This window comes from Onychostoma macrolepis, chromosome 23 (assembly GCF_012432095.1).
Source record: "Onychostoma macrolepis isolate SWU-2019 chromosome 23, ASM1243209v1, whole genome shotgun sequence".
Taxonomy (NCBI): domain Eukaryota; kingdom Metazoa; phylum Chordata; class Actinopteri; order Cypriniformes; family Cyprinidae; genus Onychostoma; species Onychostoma macrolepis.
In genome coordinates, this window is record NC_081177.1 from 26117271 (window position 1) to 26136923 (window position 19653).

The 19653-nt window shown below is 36.2% G+C and overlaps 1 protein-coding gene across 2 annotated transcripts; it reads right to left on the reverse strand.

Annotated features, from left to right (window-relative positions):
- Window positions 1–933: 933 nt before the first annotated feature.
- Window positions 934–19554, reverse strand: rabggta (Rab geranylgeranyltransferase subunit alpha). 2 transcript variants are annotated; one of them, XM_058762980.1, is made up of 17 exons: window positions 19422–19554; window positions 18252–18275; window positions 18052–18162; window positions 17858–17982; window positions 14594–14781; window positions 14241–14489; window positions 12933–13016; window positions 12762–12844; window positions 12589–12684; window positions 11920–12025; window positions 11724–11775; window positions 9992–10080; window positions 9785–9873; window positions 9357–9473; window positions 3265–3378; window positions 3072–3159; window positions 934–1864 (listed from the first exon to the last, which is right to left on the reverse strand). In XM_058762980.1, exons 2-17 carry the CDS (start codon window positions 18252–18254, stop codon window positions 1716–1718), a joined length of 1743 nt encoding a protein of 580 aa, XP_058618963.1. In that variant the 5' UTR covers window positions 18255–18275; window positions 19422–19554; the 3' UTR covers window positions 934–1715. The 2 variants fall into 2 exon arrangements, with proteins under 2 accessions (XP_058618963.1, XP_058618962.1); XM_058762979.1 differs by lacking the exon at window positions 19422–19554 and adding an exon at window positions 18615–18745 and having other exon boundaries at window positions 939–1864.
- Between the last annotated feature and the right edge of the window lie 99 nt (window positions 19555–19653).

The window sequence follows — 19653 nt, forward strand, 5'->3', positions numbered from 1 at the left end:
TCGTCCCAGAAGGAAGCCTCTTCTAAAGATGATGCACAAGAAAGCCCGCAAACAGTTTGCCGAAGACAAGCAGAGTAAGGACATGGATTAATCATTACTGGAACCATGTGCTGTGGTCTGATGAGACCAAGATAAACTTATTTGGTTCAGATGGTGTCAAGCGTGTGTGGCGGCAACCAGGTGAGGAGTACAAAGTCAAGTGTGTCTTGCCTACAGTCAAGCATGGTGGTGCGAGTGTCATGGTCTGGGGCTGCATGAGTGCTGCCGGCACTGGGGAGCTACAGTTCACTGAGGGAACCATGAATGCCAACATGTACTGTGACATACTGAAGCAGAGGATGATCCCCTCCCTTCGGAGACTGGGCCGCAGGGCAGTATTCCAACATGATAACGACCCCAAACACACCTCCAAGACAACCACTGCCTTGCTAAAGAAGCTGAGGGTAAAGGTGATGGACTGGCCAAGCATATCTCCAGACCTAACCCCTATTGAGCATCTGTGGGGCATCCTCAAACGGAAGGTGGAGGAGCGCAAGGTCTCTAACATCCACCAGCTCCGTGATGTCGTCATGGAGGAGTGGAAGAGGACTCCAGTGGCAACCTGTGAAGCTCTGGTGAACTCCATGCCCAAGAGGGTTAAGGCAGTGCTGGAAAATAATGGTGGCCACACAAAATGTTGACACTTTGGGCCCAATTTGGACATTTTCACTTTTGTGGTCAGCGGTTTAGACATTAATGGCTGTGTGTTGTTATTTTGAGGGGACACCAAATTTACACTGTTATACAAGCTGTACACTCACTACTTTACATTGTAGCAAAGTGTCATTTCTTCAGTGTTGTCACATGAAAAGATATAATAAAATATTTACAAAAATGTGAGGGTTGTACTCCTGCGAGATACTGTACCATTCGGACTGCTTGTAGGTGTTTTTGAACAAACACAACACTGTTCAGCATCTTGATGAACTCTTATAAGACCCCACAGACTAACAGTACAGTAGAAGGTCCCCATAGAAACCAGTTAGACACAGACATGGGGAAGAAATGTTTCTTTACTGGCATGGAGACTCGTACCTGCAGCTTTCACACCACAAATGCTTGACTTTTGCAGAGCTAAAAAAAAGGTGTCTAATTTATACAGTACAACAAACTCATAGCCAAATATTTGCATCTTCACTGATACATTGCAAGAACAATATCTCTGCCCAAAACAGGACCCTCAGGACTTCAAGAGCTAAAAGCAGATGTGGCAAAACATTTTTCTCAATCAGCATGCAGTGTGTATAGAGGTCAAACTTTATTTGAAATGTGCACCGTCATTTATCACACAAACACAGAAAAACATAAGATGCTGAATGTTTTGAAAGGCATAGTTCAGCCAAAAATAAAATGTGTTCTCTTTCTCAAGTCTTTCCAAACCTGTATGCTATTTTTGCCTTTTAAGCACCTCTAATAACAGCACTGAAAATATTCCCCTCCGTTTTCATTTGCATTACATTAGGACTGTTATTGCATGGAAACGAGCAGCATAAACATTCATCAAAATATCATTCAGCCTACCAAAATACAGATAAATAACTGAATTTTCATTTTTGGCTGAACTATCCCTTTAGGTCCAGTACATGAGGTACAGTTTAGAAATGGTTAGTGAGCTCTAATTAGTCTCTACTGCATTACACACACAGAGAGAGAGAGAGAGAAGCTAATGCTGCACATCAAAGGGCCAGAGCAGTAACCAGTGGCAGGAGCTGGCTCAGTTCAGACTCTATGTTGGCAGTTTTGTGGACAGGGTTCCCACGCAGGTCCAGTCTGATCAGTTTGGTGCAGGACGCCAATGATTCAAGATCAGACAGCTTACAGATTTCTAAAAGATGCGTTAAGAAAATATTTTTTTATGGTTCAGTCAGAGTACCACAATAACATTTAGACGAGACATACTGAGATACAGTGCATTACAGATTCTGATAAAAGAGACATAAAAATATATTATGTACACTACTGATTAAAAATTTGAGGTTGCAAGATTTATTTATTTGTTTAATGCTTTTGAAATCTGCTCAGCAAGGCTGCATTTATTTGATCAAAAATACAGTAAAAACACTAATACTGTGAAATACAATTTACAATGTTTTCTATTTGAATGTATAGTAAAATGTAATTTATTTCTGTGATGTAAAGCTGAATTTTCAGCATCATTACTCCAGTCTTCAGTGTCACATGATCCTTCAGAAATCATTCTGATATGCCGCTCAAGGAACATTTCTGATTATTAGCAATGTTGAAAACAGTTGTGCTGCTTCATATTTTTGTGGAAACTTTGAAACTTTTTCAAAAATGAAGTTTGTAATTGTAAAAAGAATTTATTTGAAAGAAATCCTTTATCTCTACTGTTACTTTTGATCAATTTAATGCATCTCTGCTTAAAGTATTTCTTTAAAAAACAACTATATATTATGAGCAATATAATAATATACAGTATTTTTGTGGAAACAGGATTTTTTGATGGATATAAAGTTCAAAAGAGCAGCATTTATTTGAAATTGAAGCTTTTTGAAACATTATAAATTTACTTTACTCTCACTTTTGCTCATTTTAATGCATCTTTGCTAAAAAGGTATTGTATTTCAAAAACAACTATATATTATTCTGGAAAAGACCCTTGAAATAAGATGCTTTCTAGAGTTTGAAAGAGGAGATTGGTCATCATCAGAGTAAATTCAGAGAACATTAAAGCCATTCTTCATGAAATAGCCATGGGAACTTGGGGTAACTTATGTTGCCTTTTCAGATTTGTTGACCCTCCATAATCAGTAGCTGTTCATATAAAACCCCGAATGCCATCTAAAACACAGAAGAGAGAAACAGACATTGCCAGACTGAATCTAGAGAACAAAGCATTTCTGTCTGAAATAAATGGGTGTAACACAATTTGGCCCAGCTACATCTCTGTATCTGTTTATTAATGAAGAATGCTGAATCCTTGAAACAAGGCCAAACCAGGCACTAGCTCCAACACCAGAAAAGGGGTTTTTTATAAAAAAAAATCTGGATTTCTTTGGAGAAAAGGATACGGTTGTTCCTCAGAGAAACTTCCTCTAGTTTAGGCAAATGATACAGTCCTTCCAGACTTTCAATAGCATTATCATCGGCCTCCAGCACCTGTGTGTGCACAACAGTGTGATCATTCAAAAGAAAGACTGAGTGACAGTCGTTAAGGGAAGGGAAAGGGAAAGGAAAACGGAAAGGAAAGGAACATTAGTTCACCTCAAGGCATTGCAGCATGGCAAACTGAGGCGGCAGTCGCAGCAGCTGATTGGAGGAGAGGTTGATGTGTGTCACCAACAGAAGCTGATCAAGGTGACACAGGGTCGTCAGATTCTGTGTTAGGAGCAAGAGAAAGACAAAGAAAGAAGTTAATCTTTTGTTTCAAGCACTGTAACATTGACTGAAAAGAATGGAAGATTTTCTGGAGAAGTATGAGGCCACCACACTTCAAAAAACCTCAAGAGAATCTGACTAAAAACTGAGTGGTTGTTTGAACGCAAGAAAACAAGTAAAGCACGGATGAGGGATTGGTGTAATACCGGTAATAAAGATTGCGAGATGAATTCCTGTTGTCATCTATGTAGTTTGATAAGCAGGGTGTAACTGCTGTTGTCACAATGCTGATAGAAACAAGGAAGAGGTGTGTGTTTATACAGTGACTTCATCCAGAACACCAGCATGGGTGTTTCTACATGATATCATATTGACCTTAAATCTATTTCTTAATCCATTTTCTAAATCCTTTAATAGGCACACCCAGAAAAAAGCAGCATTAATTATTTGTAGTTTGTCATTCCTTTATAGGAGAGAATTGATGCAACACTGAAATTCAATCATTACACAGCAATAACAACATAATACAATACACCCACAACAAAACTTAATAAATTTACCAATTAAAATGACAATGAAAATTGAAATAAACTTTTTTTTTTATAATAAGAATGTTTTGATTTTTTATATATATATATATATATATATATATATATATATATATATATATATATATATATATATATATATATATATATATATATATATATATATATATACACACACACACACACAGTCGTGGCCATAAACATCGGCACCCTTGGTAAATATGATCAAAGAAGGCTGTGAAAATTAATCTGCATTGTTAATCCTTTTGATCTTTTATTTAAAATATTCACAAAAATCTAACCATTCATTGGACAATAAGAATTTAAAATGGGGGGAAATATCATTATGATATAAATGTTTTTCTCAAATACATGTTGGACACAATTATTGGCACCCCTAGAAATTCTTATGAGTAAAATATCTCTGAAGTATATTCCCATTCATATTCACAATTCTGAGCACTCCAGGGTGATTATGAATATGAAATTATCCAGCCATGGCTTCATGTTTCACAGAAATATAAATAGGAGGGAAAACAAAGCCCAAATTCCCTTAATCATCCATCACAATGAGAAAAACCAAAGAATATATTTCTGTTGTGCAGCAAAAGATAACTGAGCTTCACAAATTAGTGAAGTGGCTTTAAGAAAAGAGCTAGAGCAGTGAAAATTCCCATTTCCACCATCAGGGCAATAATTAAGAATTTCCAATCAACATAAAATGTTAGGAAACTGCCTGGAAGAGGACGTGTCTCTATATCGTCCTAATGCACGGTGAGAAGGAGAGTTTGAGTGGCTAAAGACTCTCCAAGCACCACAGCTGGAGAACTGCAGAAAATAGTTGAGTCTCGGGGTCAGAAAACCTTAAAAAACAACAAAAAAAAATTGTCAAACAGCACCTACAATCAGCACATGTTGTTTGGGAGGGTTTCAAGAAAAATTCTCCTCGCTCATCCAAAAACAAACTCCAGCATATTCAGTTATCAGACACCACTGGAACTTCAAATGGGACTGGCTTCTATGATCAGATTAAACCAAAAAATTTGCTTTTTAGCAGCAAACACTCAAGATGGGTTTGGTGAACAGGGATAAAAAAAGTACCCCATGTGTACAATGAAATATACTGCTGTATTTTTGATGTTGTGGGCCTATATTTCTGCTGAAGGTCCTGGACATCTTGTTTAGACGCATGGCATCATGGATTCTATCAAATACCAACAGATAAAAAAAAAAAATCAATAAGTGACTGACTCTGTTAGAAATCTTATAATGGGTCATGTTTGGATCTTCCAACCATACAATAATCCAAACACAAACCTCAAAAACGGGTCACTGAGCACAAAACCAAGCTTCTGCTGGCCATTCCAGTCCTCTGACCTGAACCCTGTAGAAGTTGAGTGAACTGAAGAGAAGCAGCACCAACATGGAGCTGTGAATCTAAAGGGTCTGGAGTGATTCTGGATGAAGGAATGGTCTCTGATCTCTTGTCAGGTGTTCTTTAACCTCATCAGGCATTATAGGAGAACATTTAGAGCTGTTAAACTGGCAAATGGAGTTTTCAAAAAGTACTGAATAAAAGGGTGCTGTTAATTGTGGACAATGTGTATTAGAGAAAAAAAAAAAACATTTCATGATATTTCCCCCCATTTTAAATTCTTATTAGCCAATGAAAGGTTCGATTTTTAAAGTAAAAGATCAAAAGGATTAACAATGCAGATTAATTTTCACAGCCGCCTTTGATCATATTTTATGATGGAGGGGAGGTTAGCTACAGTGCCATGGGCTGTAAACCTCTTGATGATATTGCGCACAGTGGACACAGGAACATTAATATCTCTGGAGATGGACTTGTAGCCTTGAGATTGTCCGTGTTTTTCCACATTTTTTTCTCTCAAATCCACAGACAACTCTTTACACTTCTTTCTTTTCTCCATGCTCAGTGTGACAACACAAAGGTTGAGTCACCTTTTCTCCATTTTAACTGGTTGCAAGTGTGATTACTACATTGCCCACACCTGTTACTTGCCACAGGTGTGTCTAAATACAAATTACAGGAGCATCACATGCTTGAAAAGCAATTATTTCTCACAATTTTGACAAGGTGCCAATAATTTTGTCCAGTCCATTTTTGAGTTCTGTGTGAAATGGGGACTTATTTAAAAAAAAAAAAAAGAAAAGAATACTGACTTCCCACCTATCTGTTTTTCATTTCAATGTTATTGTTACTTGGAGTAAAACTTCCTACACACACACCTTTTCAATTCTACATTGATATTGTACTACATATATTCATGCTGATATCAATGTAGAAAAAAAAACTAACAAACAAACAAAAACAAAAACAGTACAATGAATGTGTAACTGATCTGTTGAGCAATTTTTGGTTGAGCACATTTTTATTTAGAAAAAAAGAAAATTGTACCATTCTTTTTTTTGGGTGGGGTGGTGCATGGATGTTTTGATATTACATTATAAAGTATGCTTTTGAAATGATTCACAAAGGATTCACATCCTCTGACAGATTTCATTGCTGCTTACATCATAAAGTGATGCAAAGAGTTTTAACTACAGTTTAAACTAATGTAATTAGTAGTTATTTCTGTGCTTAACATTTAATACTCAAATGGATATGATGAGTACAAATATTTATTTTAGCAGGATTTCACATTTAAAACATGCTCTATTAAATAACTGAAATCCCCGTCAAAGATTTCGAGAGTCAAACAGCTATTATCTCTCACGTGCCAATGCTTGAGCAAGACTACTGTTCATTACTCATGTTTCTGTCATCAGTTTCTACACACGGGTGAGCATCTACACAATGCCGTCACTCATTTCCACAAGCACAGGAAGACATGACCTTTTTAAAACATCCTGATGATATCTGAGAAATATGTCGGAAAAAAAATCTGCAATACATTTAGGTTGGAGTTATTTTAATTTAATAAATACAATCTCAGATTTTTACAATTTTAGTTAAATTCATACATATTAACTAGGGCAAGATTATTGGCATAAACTAAATATTACACTGCATGTGTATATTTTATAACCTTTAATAAACTGAAATAGACTAAAATTATTGGGGAAAAAAGTGGTTACAGAACTAACTAAAATAAAAATATTTATTTTTAGTTAACATTTGTATAAAGATGATGATACACAAGGCAACATTTTGAGCAATGTTGCCGTCAATGGGCAACGAGGTGAGACACAGGGGTCTCATTGTCAATGAGAAACAATGCTCAAAAAAGCTGCCCCAAGTTTCATCACCTTAAGATTTGAAACTAGATGTCTCTGTAGAAGAGACACTACTGACACCCAAGACAATTTCAAAATCATTTACAACCTTGATACTGAATGAAGAACTGAGTTCACAGCCTTGCATGTCACAGACTTTATGGCATTCTGAATAAATATTATGAAATAAAAAAAAATACAAAAATAAGACCTGCATTAAGAAAATAAATATAGTAATTTTTATTTCATGCTGACTTTAAAGCTAGGGATGTAACGATTTATGATACTTTTTTTTAATAAATAAAAGGTGTCCTTTTATTATTTCTCAGACAACATGTTGCACATTTCTTTGTGAAATTGAAATATGTCAAATAACAAAACTAAACTGAACTTTTATAACAAATCCCAAATAAAATAAAATACAAATTTAAAAAAAAAAATCTCCTCATATAAACAAAGTAAGGCTTTGCCTGTGCTCTTTACATTTGAAATGAGAGGTAACCACTGTATTTTAATCACGATATGAACAAAGATGCTGCATAAGCAGTTTTTGATTTATTTTTGTGTAGATTGTAAAATAGTTAAATTAGATGATATAATTTCGAAACTTGAAGCAAAAACTGAACTTTAGACTTTGTTTTGTTCAGATGTTTTATGTAGTATAGTTTCACAAAGCCAAAAACAGCAGACGGGCTGAATGACAATGCAAATCCACTCTTTGACAGCAGGTGGCGCTTATGGAACAGCAGCGATACAGCATTTTTTTGTTGTTTTTGTTTGTTTACCCGCCTTTAAACAAAGCAGCACTGCTTATAAATGCTACTTTAAAGGTCACATATTATGCTCCTTTTTACAAGGTATAAAATAAGTCTCTGATGCCCCCAGTGTGAGCATGTGAAGTTTTAGAAGAGGGCGGAGCTTCAAGAGCTCAAATGGCATAGCGGCATTAACAAGCAATGTCACGCACTGAAAATGTCAGAAACCCTCAAGCGGTCGCCTTTCGCCTTTCGGTCGAGTTGCTTTCACATGCACAATGCGTTGGTGTTGATTCCTTTTTCGGTATCAATATATATCCATGTAGGACTTTACCGATGGAGACTCCTATGTTCATTGGTGCATCCCTAAACACAACACTTGTAATTAGGGAAGCACTGATACCATTTTTGAGAACCGAATCGATACCAAAAATTCTGAGTATCAGCCGATACCGATACAGATGCCATACCAGCACTGTTTTTTTTTTTAAATCAATGTAGAATTTCTATACCTCTGTGTGTTGACCTGATCACTGCTTTGTGTGTTAAACACAATCTACTAAATATAGAGAACTTAATTTTAAAGAAAAATAACATGAAAAAAATATATAATCATAATCTATGACAGACAGCTGCAGCGGAGAGAAGAGTTTCCGTGAACTTGAATTTAACGACTTAAATATTCATCTGTACTTCACATTAAACTATGGAACGGCTTCAGAACATTTGGAATATAGTGCACGGAAACTTTATGGTGCTTTATAATGTTTTTTTGGGGGTTTTTGCCTTTCGTGGGGCTTAACAACACAGAATAGTATAAGCAGAATATCGGCAGAAAAAAATACAAGTATCAGAGCCGATACAGAGTATCAGATCGGTGCATCCCTACTTGTAATGCCTCTTTGGGGCTGACTTTGTATCTCCAGCAGCTACAGCAGGAAAACAGTAATGGCGGTCTGCTGCTTCTCACTCAGGGCTGTGTTTATGCTAATAGGGCAGAGACCGTTACAAATGGGCGTGGGACTTTTTCCCAACGATGACGTATACATAGGGAGATTCTGAAATCGCTTGTTCAGAGACTGTTTATGATTTATTGGGATTATAAAAAAAAAAAAAAAAAAAAAAAAAAAGAAGTGGGTGGATTTTTACCATTATAGGCTGGTTGTTTTCACTGCAGCCACACAACTGTGTCCAAACACCTTATAAAAGGTGTTTTTTGCATAATAGGTCCCTTTTAATATGCATGATAGGGAGGCAAGATGAAAAGAAAATACCATCTAAACTTTTCTAAAACAGTCAGTTCCTCTCAGAGATACATTTGTATAAACCCCCACCACCAACTGTATCGTGATTTGTTTAACATCTCAACTGAAAAAAAAAATTACAAACTAAATTAAACTCTAAAAATGGTCAGACCAGATTTGGGCTCTCTTACCTTATTTGACAGGCTAAACACTCGCACCTCTGCATACTCCATTTTCAGAATGGTGTTTTCAATCAGAAACTTGCTGCACAGGTCACTGTAGTAGGTAGAGCGCATCGGGTCCACTTCCTGTGAGAGAGAGAAAGAGAAAAATACCAATTAAACTGCCTTCTTTTAAGTGGTGTTTACAAAGCCAAAAATCTATTACTATATTGCTCATACTGAGGAGTTAGTGATTTGAACTGTGTTACTTTAACGTGTAATTCATCACAGACATGGATGACACATTATTAGAGAATAAATCAAGTCATGAGATTTTAAAATGCATGTCTTATTTCCAGAACCCTAATATTGATTTTGTTATTATGTATATGATCTGATAGTTATTTCCTGCTGCCAGAGCATCTTTTATTGTTGAGGTTGTGATAGTATGTTCTCACTTTAAGGGTTTGAAAATGTGCCAATGTCTCTTTCTCATGGCCTAGAGGATCCAGAGCTCTCATGAGCAGTATGATTGTCAGCAGACACCCTGAAACACACACACACTTACTGACTTACAATAGTTTATTTTGAAAGAATAAGGCAGGAAATACAAATGCAATGTGAAGTATGCATGTACAAGAGACACCCAAATAAAACACACTTACATTTGTTCTGCGGTTCGAGCTCCAGCAGCTGATTGCAGGACTGAAGCTCTGCCTGTAACACTGAACTTTTCTCAACCGATAACTCACTCCTGCCACAAACACAAACACACACACAAGCAATTGACCTAAGGTCTGGTAATAAATTAGTCAACACAATCAAACATTAGTAAGGCATTACTCTCCTCATCACAAGACCTCTTGGACACATGAAACAATTGTGTTGCAAATAACTGGCATAAATCTGAAGTGATTATTTTACTTTATGTCAACGACAGTTAAAGTGTAATACATACATCCACACTTTAAGAAGTCAATTACTCACAAAGTGATAACTTGGATACTGTATGTACAAAATGTATAGGGGTAGTTTTAATCAAAATAATTTTAGATTAAATGCCATTATTATTATTTTTATACACTGTTATATTTTAGACATTATAAGAGTTTCATTCTAACCTCAACCAAAACCCAGCCCTCTAAAGATATGTGAGCAAACCTGAATCTGTGAAACGATTGACAGGCAGAGGACAGGACAACACCCTGACAGCCATTTACTGTGAACTGGGGTGTGATTTCTCAGGACACCTATATCAGTGATATCTGTCAGGCCGTAGGGAGTTTATTTCTGTTTTTTCAAAAACAAATCACCAGCAGTTACTTTATGAAAGTTCAACAAACGTTTCATTCACGAGTGAAACATGAATATGGACAACGGAGCAGTGCAGCAGCAAAACATTACATATTACACATGTTTGATAGTCCATTAAGGAGGAGACATTTTTTATAATATTCGGTTTTTGCAGATCTGAAGGTTTTCCTGTGTCTTGAGAAAAACAGAATATGTTATGGTGTTTAATTAAAACTTCAAATTTAATGTATGCGTAGACAAATAGGACAGGAGGCGGTCTTTGCAACGTTTCAATGTATCAAAATTAATTTGCTATGCTTTAACATCAAATTTTATATTCAATGTATTGTTTGAATAAAATATTTGAATTTAATATATATATATATAGCTTTTATTGTGTGTAAATGTATTGCTTCTGGTTATGACACACTGTTGAATTCAAAAATACTTATTTTTTAGAATTAAATATTTTAATTTATTTAAAAGTTTGAGGTCTGTAATTTTTTTTTTTTATGTATTTACTTTATCAAAAAAATACAATAAAAATTTTAATATTGCACAATATTATTAGAATTTAAAATAACCGTTTTCTAATGTCAATATATTTTCAAATATAATTTATTCTCCAGTCTTCAGTGTCACATGATCCTTCAGAAATTATTCTAATATACTGATTTGCTGCTCAAGAAACATTTCTGATTATTATCAATGTTGAAACAGTTTTTTTGAAGACATTTTTCAGGATTCTTCAAAAGAAAGTTCAGAAAGCTCCAAAAAAAATAAATAATATATATTTCAAATAAATCGTTTGTAGCATCATAAATGTCACTTTTGATCAATTTAATGCATCTTTTCTAAATAAAAGTTCCCAAACTTTAAAATGGTAATGTATTAATTAGGCTAAGGTTGATGGACATGTGTGCGTTGCCAATAAAATGGCTTAATTCAATTGTTTATTGCATATGCACAGTATTAATCTTAAGAATCAAGCTCATCTTCAAATTTTAGAGAAGAATGGTTTAGTTATTGTGTCAAAAAAGTAAAAAATAAAACAATTTAACATCATCTCTTAACATGAACACACATACAGACACACAGCAGTACCTGAAAAGCTCCTGATCGGTGGCAGAATCTCTGCACCAGCTTTCAGCAGAGCCTAAAACATGACAGAGACGTTTACACTTGCTCTCTCTGCCCATCTTCATCCGTCTCCATTCAATAAATACAAAATCATCCTCCTCCTCAGCTGTTTTTCCCCTGCAGACCCTCCATCACGGGCATATGTCAGTGTGGCGCTCACCTGTGTAGAGAGCGCAGTCTCTGTGTGTGTGTTTCTCTGGCCAGTGGATGGTCAGGTTGTGTTCATTACTTAAGTCACTGATGGAGCTGGGAGGAAGATCACACAGCTGACAGAGACAGTTAAAGATCCGTGTGTGAGTGTATGAATAATTAAAACTATAGATCAAGTGCTTTAAAAAGAAAGGAAGAGCTCATTATATAAAAAAGTATCTGAAACATTCTGATAAATGTCTTTTGTCATACAGGTTTAAAGGAATAGTCCCCCAAATATGAAAGTGTGCTCAAAATGTCAGAGTCGGAGTCTCATCTCCCATTCCCTTTAAGAGCCAGTTGCGCTCGTGCCATGGTGGATTCGCCATTTACACGGCGGGATTTGCAAGAGCAAAGACTGAACGCGTCTCCAGAGAGGAAACAGATCGCTCGTGCGCGAGCAAATAGGTAGACTCATTCTGATACATGCAATGACTATCTATTATGACATGTAGGCACTTTTATATTTATATAACATATTGGATGGCCTGAGGGTGAAAACATTTTCAACACATTTTCATTTTTGGATGAACTACTCCTTTAAAAAGAAGCACTGGTGATTAAAGAATGAAAAAAAAAAAAGACATTTTGATCGGTTTTAAACAGGATTGCTGATTGGAGAGGCTGAAGTGAAGGATACCCAGACAGGACTGTGACGGAGACGTGGGTGGGCACTTCTCCACTCCACCTGTTGAGGCTGCCCATCCAACACCAACATCAGACCCTCCAACTGAGCCTGAGAGAGAGAGAGAGACTCATTCAGTCGTAATGTGGTTAAACACTGCTGTTGAACTTCTCTCAGGATTCACTTACATGAACAGGTTTGGAGAAGGCGACAGACACCCTCTCTTCCTCCCGGCTGACATACACACAACTAATCATCTCCTCTCGCTCCGCTAAACACACACACATACAACAGGGGTGAGCAGATGCGTCTTCACAAATACATAGCAATTCTAAACACACACACACACACACACACACCTCTGCCCAGCAGCCAGCGGTAGTAGAACCAGGCGCTCTGGTCATTGGGGTCGGTGAAGAAGGCATTATGCGCCAGCTCATACTCTAGTGGAAAAAAGTCACATGGAAAAAATTTAACACATGGTTCACCAAAATTATTCTGAAATGCTAAACTGAGAGGCAACCTAAGGTCAAATATTTTTGTTAGTAGCACAGCATCCTTAGACGCTTGATTCTGATTGTCTGACAGATACTCTGAAGGGCTGATTATTTTTCTAACTGCAAAGATAGAAGCAGGTCCAGGTCTTGACCATATTACCATAGCCTTTAACAGCAAAAGAGCCACAAAAATACAGACACGTGTCAACAAAAAAGAAACAATAAAATAAAAATGACCTTTATTTAATTATTGTCTTACAGGGTCTCCTCACATAATAAAAATTAATTTAACTCAAAGCTATATTTAATTTAATAATATAATGAGTCATAATGGCATAATGACATTATTATCTCTATAATAATCACATAATCACCAAGAACATGTTTTAATTTTAAATTACAACTAATTTAAATAATAACACCACCAACAATAATAATACGATTAAAATGCTTTTTACTGTACAAAAACGTATGAATTATTTATTTATTTAGTAATGAATTAATTGATTGATTATAGGCCAGATTCAAACTACCGTTTAAAAGTTTGGGGTCAGTAAGAGTTTAATTATTTTTTAAAGAAATTAATTAAATGGCAAGGATGCTTTAAACTGATTAAATAATTGACAAAATATTTGTATTTCAAATAAATGCTGTTGCCGCTTTCAACACTGATAATAATCAGAGATGTTTCTTGAGCAGCAAATCAGAATGAATTAGAATGATTCCTGAAGGATCATGTGACACTGAAGACTGGAATAACGATACTGAAAATTCAGGTTTGCATCACAAAAATAAATTTTATTTTACAATATATTTAATCAGAAAACTTAAGTTGCAATTTTATTTATTAATATTTAATTATTACATTTTAAATTGTATTAACATTTCACAATATTATTTTATAAAAACAAATAATATTTATGAAATATTAAATATATACGGTCTTGGTGAGCATCAGAGACTTCTTATTAAAATCACCAAACTTTTGAGTGGTACATAGTCTGTACACCATGAGCTCATGTACTACTGCTGTGTCATAAATTCAGAGATTAAAAAAACTAATAGTGTTCTGGACGTGCTGCAATTATCAGTGTGGAATATAAACTAAAGCACAATCTCGAGTGCCTTATTGCTTACATTATGTATGCTGCTCTAAATGAGTTCATGTACCTTTAAGAAGCTGCTCCTCGCAGACTCTGTGTGAGTGAATTTGAGGCGACGTGGTGGGGGAGGGGCTTGTGTTGGGGGCGGAGTCAGGGGCAGGCTGTGGGTGGAGCTGAGGTAGCAGCGTGCTCCTGTAATGCCAGCTGGAGTAGTTGGAGAAATTGGAGCCGATCAGACGATCTGTGAACTGCAGCTCCTGCTCCACAGAAACACCAGACTCCTTTACCACCACGCGCCGGTAATCCCAACAGTGGACTGAGAAAAAAAAACAATACACATCAGAAAAACAGAAATATAAAAATCTGAATGACACTAAGTCCATTCTCATATCTATCTTGTTCAGTCCATGACTCTCTCACAGTTGCGCTCGTCCAGGCTGAGGCAGCGGTCGCAGAGGCCGAGCTCTCGTGTCCAGTCAGGCTGTGGCAGGTGCGTGTTTACCCAGGAGCGGTGGTGCCAGCAGCCGTAAGATTTGGGGTTCACTTTCAAACAGGCCTCGATAAAGTGCAGCTCAGACTCATACAGCTTCTGAACCTCGTCCTTCTCTCTAGAGGATGCAGCAAGAAATATATTCGGTCTTTTGCTCATATTTAATGAGGGGTTGTCATTTTTAATGATTATATATTTATTATATTTTTTGACTATTTATTTTTATTTAGTAAAATATGTTTACAGCCTGGTTCAAAAAGTGTTTTTGGTCTATATACAGGTGCATCTCAATAAATTAGAATGTCGTGGAAAAGTTCATTTATTTCAGTAATTCAACTCAAATTGTGAAACTCATGTATTAAATAAATTCAATGCACACAGACTGAAGTAGTTTAAGTCTTTGGTTCTTTTAATTGTGATGATTTTGGCTCACATTTAACAAAAACCCACCAATTCACGATCTCAACAAATTAGAATACTTCATAAGACCAATAAAAAAAATAAAAAAAAAACATTTTTAGTGAATTGTTGGCCTTCTGGAAAGTATGTTCATTTACTGTATATGTGCTCAATACTTGGTAGGGGCTCCTTTTGCTTTAATTACTGCCTCAATTCAGCGTGGCGTGGAGGTGATCAGTTTGTGGCACTGCTGAGGTGGTATGGAAGCCCAGGTTTCTTTGACAGTGGCCTCAGTCTCTTGTTTCTCATTTTCCTCTTGACAATACCCTATAGATTCTCTATGGGGTTCAGGTCTGGTGAGTTTGCTGGCCAGTCAAGCACACCAACACCATGGTCATTTAACCAACTTTTGGTGCTTTTGGCAGTGTGGGCAGGTGCCAAATCCTGCTGGAAAATGAAATCAGCATCTTTAAAAAGCTGCTCAGCAGAAGGAAGCATGAAGTGCTCCAAAATTTCTTGGTAAACGGGTGCAGTGACTTTGGTTTTCAAAAAACACAATGGACCAACACCAGCAGATGACATTGCACCCCAAATCATCACAGACTGTGGAAACTTAACACTGGACTTCAAGCCACTTGGGCTATGAGCTTCTCCACCCTTCCTCCAGACTCTAGGACCTTGGTTTCCAAATGAAATACAAAACTTGCTCTCATCTGAAAAGAGGACTTTGGACCACTGGGCAACAGTCCAGTTCTTCTTCTCCTGAGCCCAGGTAAGGTGCCTCTGACAAGAGGAATTAACAAGAGGAATACGACAACTGTAGCCAAATTCCTCGACACGTCTGTGTGTGGTGGCTCTTGATGCCTTGACCCCAGTCTCAGTCCATTCCTTGTGAAGTTCACCCAAATTCTTGAATTGATTTTGCTTGACAATCCTCATAAGGCTGCGGTTCTCTCGGTTGGTTGTGCATCTTTTTCCTTCCACTCAACTTTCTGTAAACATGCTTGGATACAGCACTCTGTGAACAGCCAGCTTCTTTGGCAATGAATGTTTGTGGCTTACCCTCCTTCTGAAGGGTGTCTTCTAGACAACTGTCAGATCAGCAGTCTTCCCCATGATTGTGTAGCCTAGTGAACCAAACTGAGACACCATTTTGAAGGAAACCTTTGCAGGTGTTTTGAGTTGATCAGCTGATTGGCATGTCAACATATTCTAATTTGTTGAGATAGTGAATTGGTGGGTTTTTGTTAAACGTGAGCCAAAATCATCACAATTAAAAGAACCAAAGACATAAACTACTTCAGTCTGTGTGCATTGAATTTATTTAATACACGAGTTTCACAATTTGAGTTGAATTACTGAAATAAATGAACTTTTCCACAACATTCTAATTTATTGAGATGCACCTGTAGCTAATTTTGCCCTCCATGACAACTGTGAGGGGGGTGAATTTATTTTATAACTCATCCGTTTAAATCACATTAAGCCTTAAAGTTCTGCATAATTAAGGGCGTGGCCACTTGAGTGACAGGTGGATTGCCGGTGCTGTCACTACCGTCGAGCTAGGTGGGCGTGGCTTCAGCAACCAGCTTCACCCAAGTTCCACCTTTTTGCCCATTTTCGATTATCCAGGAGTGACATGCTGCCAAGATGGCGACGGCCGGCTCTGCACACTTTGGGCTTCAAAAATGCTCTTCAGAAACCTACGGGTGTCGTCAAGGACACTACGTTTATTATTATTATTTTTTTATAAATAGTCTATGGTCCTGACACTAGGATTTTTTTATAAGCATTCAAAAAAAAAAAAAAAATCTTTCATAAAGATTCATAGCTGTGAAATATTTCATAGAGCAGTCAGAAATATTTAGACCACAAAACTTATATAATTTCTGCATTTAAGCAGAAAAACAAATTTTCAGTAGAAAAACAAAATGGATTCACAATTTAGTATGTGTGTAACGCGTAAATATGGTTATGTGCATCATAAAAAAATATGGTATAAATCTAGTCACTAATTATATATTATTTTAGTAAAATATGACAAGATTTAGAATAAAGCCCTGGGTAGAAATAAAAATAAAGTTGATTTGTGTATTCAAAAAGTTGATCAAATTATTTATTTATTTATTTGATTTTGCATTTAATACATGTGTGATTTGTATCATAATATAATATAATATAATATAATATAATATAATATAATATAATATAATATAATATAACTAATTTATAGAAGCCCTGGGCAGAATTAATTGAAAAATAAGGATTTCAAATCAAATAAAAAATATATATTTTTAATAATAAATGTTTTGGCATTTTCATGTGTGATTTGAAAAACAAATAAAATATTATATAAATCTAGTCAATAACCATATTATACTGGCAAATTCTAAAACATTTACAAATAAATTTAATCAAAGTTTAATAAATTCAGTAGATGTTGAAAATCAGAGGTAGAGCATTGCATTAGCAGTGCAAAAGGTCGTGGGTTCAATTCCCAGAGAACACACATACTGATAAAAAAATTTTTTTTAAATGTATAGCCTGAATGCACTGTAAGTCACTTTGGATAAAAGCTTCTGCTAAATGCATAAATGTAAATGTATTTAGATACAAAAAAAAAAAAAGAAGTGAGAATGAAAGAACCGGGCGGTTAAATGATTCATCGGCCATCCTAATTTACTACATTCACAACAGAGCAAGCCTCTCATACACTATATCTTAAACAATAACCTGCAGATGTTGTAGGTTTGCATTCTGGCTCGAGGTGTCCCAGACGTGCAGCGGTCTCTTACCGTAACGTCTCCAGGTGTAGGAGCACTTCTCTCCTGTAGTTCCACAGCGTGGCAAAGTCCGGGTTCGAGGACAGGAGCTGCTGAGTCAACTGCAGAGCCTCCTCGTCATGTTCCCCAGCACTCCTCTGAGACAGACAAACTATTACAGACTTCAGCTCCAAACCTGACTTCATTCAATACACAACACACCAAACCTTTTTCAAGACGGCATCACGAGCAGACACAAACGCTTTCAACTTCTTCTCTCTCTCTTTCCTCTTCTCCTCCTCCTGCTGCGCAGTTGACTTTATCTTCACTCGTCCGTGCTGACAGTAACAGAGAGAGACAGATGCCTGATATACAGAGGGCAAACTAGAAGAAATCCCATAATACCGTGACAGAAAGAACAACTCACCATAATTCACCACTTGATGGAGATCTAGAAAGAAAACAGTATAGATTCATTTGTGGCAATAAGGTAACGTGTGTGTGTGTGTGTGTGTGTATATATATATATATATATATATATATATACACACACACACACACACTCAAATGAATTCATATTCATTCAGATTTCTATAAGAGTATTATAGTCCACCAAAAAGATAATGCATAGGTCTGAATACATCTGTAATGATTGATCTGTGACACTGAGGCACAATCGCAGATACTTCTCAACATGCGTTAAACTGTGCTTCACCCTGCGGGTGGAGTTTCGAAATGAACATTATATCTATTAAACAGCATTATATGTTAAAGAGTGTTTTTGTTTTACCTGTGTCTTTGACTTTAGGATGTGCTGGACGTGTAATAAACGCAAGCTGCAACGTTACTACAAACCACTCTTCCGTCGCATCAAAAACACGTCATCGCGACGTCCACTAGCGGGCCGCTTACGCTACTTCTATTATTACTTAATTTCTGTCTTTTGATTTTAGAATTTAATACATAATTGTAATTATACGGGAAACAAGCCTGTTTTTAACAATATATAAAAACAAAATAAAAAATAAAAAGCTGTAGTGCTTCGTTAACTTCGTCTTTTGATTTTATTTCTTTATTTGTGTGTTTTTGTTTATTCTAATGTATCCTCTGGTTACATTCGTAATTACTTTAAACCAATAATAATAATAAAAGCTGATTGGCAGTTAGTGCCCAGAAACAATATCTGCATCTGAAAATATTATGATATTATACATTTGGTTAACAATATTCCTATATTGGCAAATATAACATTATATATACTAATAACATATTAATTAAAATGAAAAATTAAACACTGTTTTAGCATAGATGATTATTCTTGGATACCTTTTTTAATAAAATAGTTATACTCTAGGTGGCAGAAATGTGTTCTTCATTTTCTAGTGCAATCTGTTTGTTCCCACAAATAAAGGTCGTATCAGTTTTCTGTCAGACAGAGCTGTGTAAATGTATACAGGCTTTCGCACAGTATGCATTCAGATGCTCAACACGCACATCCATGTTTTCACGCGTTTCATTAAATCCCAAAATAGGCCAGATTTGATAAGATTAGATTACTCCGCATCACCGGTTCCTCCGAGAGGGTTATTGTAGTTACCTGAGAGCACAGATCTGCAGTAATCAAACCGTCCGCTCCCAGTCTTTTATGAGCCTGATGCTTCTGAATGTTTGCTGAAAAAATATCTTGTTACCTTTGTGCAGTCTGTGTTTTTTTTTTTTCAACTCTAGCAGGAATTTCATAGCTAATGTCTCAAAAAAGCTCACTGGATATTAACAAACAGCTGGTGCCGTGCCTGCCTAAAAATCCCCTTTTGCGTTTTCTTCAGAAA

Coding starts and splice junctions, on each gene's coding strand:
- rabggta (XM_058762980.1), bottom strand. Junction 17,983..18,051: donor GTGATGCCGTCTTGAAAAAG/GTTTGGTGTGTT, acceptor TGTCTGTCTCAG/AGGAGTGCTGGGGAACATGA. Junction 1,865..3,071: donor AGTTTCTCTGAGGAACAACC/GTATCCTTTTCT, acceptor CGCATCTTTTAG/AAATCTGTAAGCTGTCTGAT.